The sequence below is a fragment of the Octopus bimaculoides genome, chromosome 28 (genome assembly GCF_001194135.2).
Source record: "Octopus bimaculoides isolate UCB-OBI-ISO-001 chromosome 28, ASM119413v2, whole genome shotgun sequence".
Classification (NCBI taxonomy): Eukaryota; Metazoa; Mollusca; class Cephalopoda; order Octopoda; family Octopodidae; genus Octopus; species Octopus bimaculoides.
The window spans coordinates 16,916,774-16,920,647 of record NC_069008.1 but is presented as its reverse complement, the minus strand read 5'-3'; the positions used below and the strand labels follow the sequence as shown (position 1 = coordinate 16,920,647).

At 38.6% G+C, this 3,874-nt stretch overlaps 1 protein-coding gene across 1 annotated transcript in view; it reads left to right on the top strand.

The window, feature by feature from the left end:
• The window catches only part of LOC106881873 (NIPA-like protein 2), a gene marked incomplete at its 5' end in the record, with an annotated part of 8,306 nt that extends 4,490 nt beyond the window's left edge, over positions 1-3,816 (top strand). The window contains 3 exons of the mRNA XM_014932389.2: positions 523-586; positions 2,579-2,697; positions 3,054-3,816. Of these exons, the coding sequence (XP_014787875.2) occupies positions 523-586; positions 2,579-2,697; positions 3,054-3,247 (377 nt within the window). The remainder of the gene's footprint in view (positions 1-522; positions 587-2,578; positions 2,698-3,053) is intronic.
• Between the last annotated feature and the right edge of the window lie 58 nt (positions 3,817-3,874).

Genomic DNA, 3,874 nt, shown 5'->3' with positions numbered 1-3,874 from the left:
ACCATTTCGAGCGTGACCGTTGCCAGTACCGCCTGACTGGCCTTCGTAGGGTTTTCGAGCGAGATCGTTGCCAGTGCCCCTGGACTGGCTCTTGTGCGGGTGGCACATAAAAGACACCATTTCGAGCGTGGCCGTTGCCAGTACCGCCTGACTGGCCTTCGTGCGGGTGACACGTAAAAGCACCCACTACACTCTTGGAGTGGTTGGCGTTAGGAAGGGCATCCAGCTGTAGAAACTCTGCCTAATTAGATTGGAGCCTGATGTTGCCATCCGGTTTCACCAGTCCTCAGTCAAATCGTCCAACCCATGCTAGCATGGAAAGCTGACATTAAACGATGATGATGATGATGATATATATTGGGTCATCCCATAAATAATGCTGTTTTTTTTTACACTTCTTTTTATTTTTCAAAATTAAGATAAACAAAGTTCTTTTTTTAATCTGAAATATCCTCTCCTTCATTTTCTACAATGCTCTTCCATCGATCTGGATTTCTTTGCATTTCTTTTCTCATTTTTCAGGTACAATATTCTATAAAGAATTTTTTGGTATGAACACTTTGGATATCTGTATGTTCCTGTTTGGGTAAGTGCCTCTTCACATCATCATCATCATCGTCATCGACATCATTCTAATTAATATTTACTCATTCCGAGGCAATGAGCTGGCGCAATCATTACCGTGACCCAGGCAAATTGCTTAGCTGAATTTCATCCGGTTTTATGTTCTGAGTTCAAATTCCACCGAGGTCGACTTTTGTCTTTCATCCTTTTGGGGGTCGATAAATTAAGTACCAGTGAAACACTGGGGTCGATGTAATCCACAAGTCCCCTCCCCCCAAATTTGAAGACCTTCTGCCTTCAGTAGAAAGGATTGTTACCTCCGCCTTAGCGAAGGCAGAAGTATTGTTTTCAGTTGTGTTTGTTTGTTTGTCTGTGGATAAGATATCTCAAGAACCAATGTCTGGATTCAGATGAAACTTTCAGGGATGTTTGGCCTCGTGACTGGCACAAACTGATTAGACTTTGGAATTGATCCGGTACCGGTCAAGGATTCTGGATTATTTTTCCTATTTGTTTTTTACTTAATTCTTGAGAGCGGTTGGGTTCATTTTTAGTCTTCTCGTTTGTGAGAGCAGTCGAGTTTATTTCAGATATTCTCATTTTAAAAATCATCTCTGGCTAATCGTTGAGAGGACTTTGGTGTTGCCTTGGTGGAGGTTTGCGCTCTCTGAGTGCTTTTGTTGTTATTATTATTATTTTTATTATTATTATTACTGAAGGTGGTGAGCTGGTAGAATTATTAGCATGCAGGTAAAATTGCTTAGCAGCATTTTGTCCAATCTTTACGTTCTGAGTTCAAATTCCGCCAAGGCCATCTTTGCTTGACATCCTTTCAGAGTTGATAAAATAAGTACCAGTTGTGTACTGGGGTTGATGCAATTGACTTACCCGCTCGCTGAAATTGCTGGCCTTGTGCGAAAATTTGTTGCTGTTTCTTTCTCGGAGTACCAGGATCCAATCCATGATCCAGGGGAGCCAAAGAACGTATTGTTATTCTTCAACCCTTCTGTTACCATATTCTTGCTGGAATATGCTATCTTTCCCTCAATTAATTAAAAGAAATTATGAAGAAATTAGTTTAGTAAATTTTGTTTTATTTCGGGAGGGTCAGTGCACCAACAATAACACACCCACTGGTTCAATTTCATTTCTTTATAATTAGTCAATTGGCTAGATATCTTACCAACTAATCAATCAATTGATTGGCTATTTAATGTGCAGGTTAAGCAATCAACCAGTTGGTTGTTAACTAAAGTTCTTTCATAACTTATTACAACCTTTTTCAGTGAAGATCAATTCTCAGCCAGACCCACATAGAAGCGTCTTCATTAGGCTCTCTAAATATTTTGGTAGTAATCAGTGTAACCATGGGCAACAGATGGGACATTCATTCATCATGACACCATTCTCGTATGAGTTGTGTACGACAGCTGTTGTGTAAGATTCGTTAACATAAAAATAATTTTTAATTGTTGTTGTATAAGACTCGTTAATATAAATATTTATGATTGTTGATAATGAATAACAATGGTGGTGGTTGCTGTTTCTGATTTAAGCACAAAACCGTGTTTACCCTTGTCAGACGGGTAGTAATGATGGGTACATTGGGCTTCGTATATTTGTGCCCCAGGGTCACTCTGATGGCATGCACTGCTCTCTCACCCAATAATAATAAATAATTTGACCTGGGGACCAAACAACAGCAAGGAATGGCACATTAAATAATGTAGTCCTAGATACACCATGCCTGAATAGAAGACAGGATGATCATAGCTGGAACAGCTGTGATTGTAGGTCTTTTGGGTCAGGACTTACCTGGGGCTAAACAGCAAAAAACAAACACTAGGGAAGGACACATCAGACAATGTAGTCCTAGATACACTATGCCTGAATCAAAGTGGGGATGGTCATGGCTGGAACAATCTATGATCATAGTTCAACCGAGAACTAAACAACAACAACAACAGCAAAAGCCTTCAACATAATTGTTGTTCTGTTTTCTTTACCATTCCAGATGTCTTCTGTCGTTCATTGGTGTCTACTTTGTTACTGGAAACCGATTGACACCAAACTCTGATGATGCACAACCTTTGTCTGACGCAGAAGAGAAACCGGTTAATACCGATGTACCACGTAAGGACCAGTTCTTTCTCTTGGTTTCAACTTAGGAATTTTGATTCTAGAATTTGCTAAGATTTCAACTCTAGAATTTGCAAGAATTTTGACTCTAGAATTCACTACAATTTTGATTCTAGAATTTGCAAGAATTTTGACTCTAGAATTCACTAAAATTTTGACTCTAGAATTTGCAAGAATTTTGACTCTAGAATTCACTAAAATTTTGACTCTAGAATTTGCTAGAATTTTGACTCTAGAATTCACTATATCTGTTTGTTTTCTGCACCACCTGTCTTCGTCTGTTGTTTTTTCTTTGTGAATTCTCCCCATATATATATACATATATATATAATCTTGTATGTCTTTTGCAGCCTGGTTGAGCAGCAATATGCAAGAGTCTCCAGTTCAGCCCAAGGGTGAAAGCAATCACCATTTATCCGATGCGGACCGCAACTCCGGCCATGAGATGTCTTCTTCATCGACTTCCGATTCCTTCAATTCCCAGGACACTCTCTTCGAGAAACACACAAAAACAGCCGCGCCACACTATGGCACCAATTACTGATCTGCAAATGGCAGGACAGAGGGGTTCTTGGGTGGGTAAATGGCAGCAGGGTGAGGTCCTTAATTACGACCCCTGCCCACTGTTCTGGTGGGCTTTCAGATTTTTTTACATAGTTGGTCTGTGACTAATACATCTTGTTTCTTTCTTTCTCTCAACCGTCCCATTTCTTTCTCTCTCTCTGTCTCTCTCTCTGTCTCTCTCTCTTTCACTGCATACATACGCACACATTTAAATACATTTTTCTTACTTCACACACACACACACACACACACACACACACACACACACACACACACACTCTCTCTCTCTGTGTCTTTGTTGACATACACACACACACACAATTTCATATAGATTTAAATAAAGTTATAGTTGTATATTTGTGTGTGTGTGAGAAATATAAATGTATGTATGAGTATATATATATATATATATATACATATGTGTGTGTGTGTGGGTGTATAAACACATATATGTATGTATATATATGTGTATATCTGGATTGCTATCAATTATTATAATAATTATATACATACTTCTAATGCATGGTGGGGCATTTTGCCAATCACTTATTGTAATTATGTATATAATTATTAATACATGTATGTGTATATATATATGTATATATAT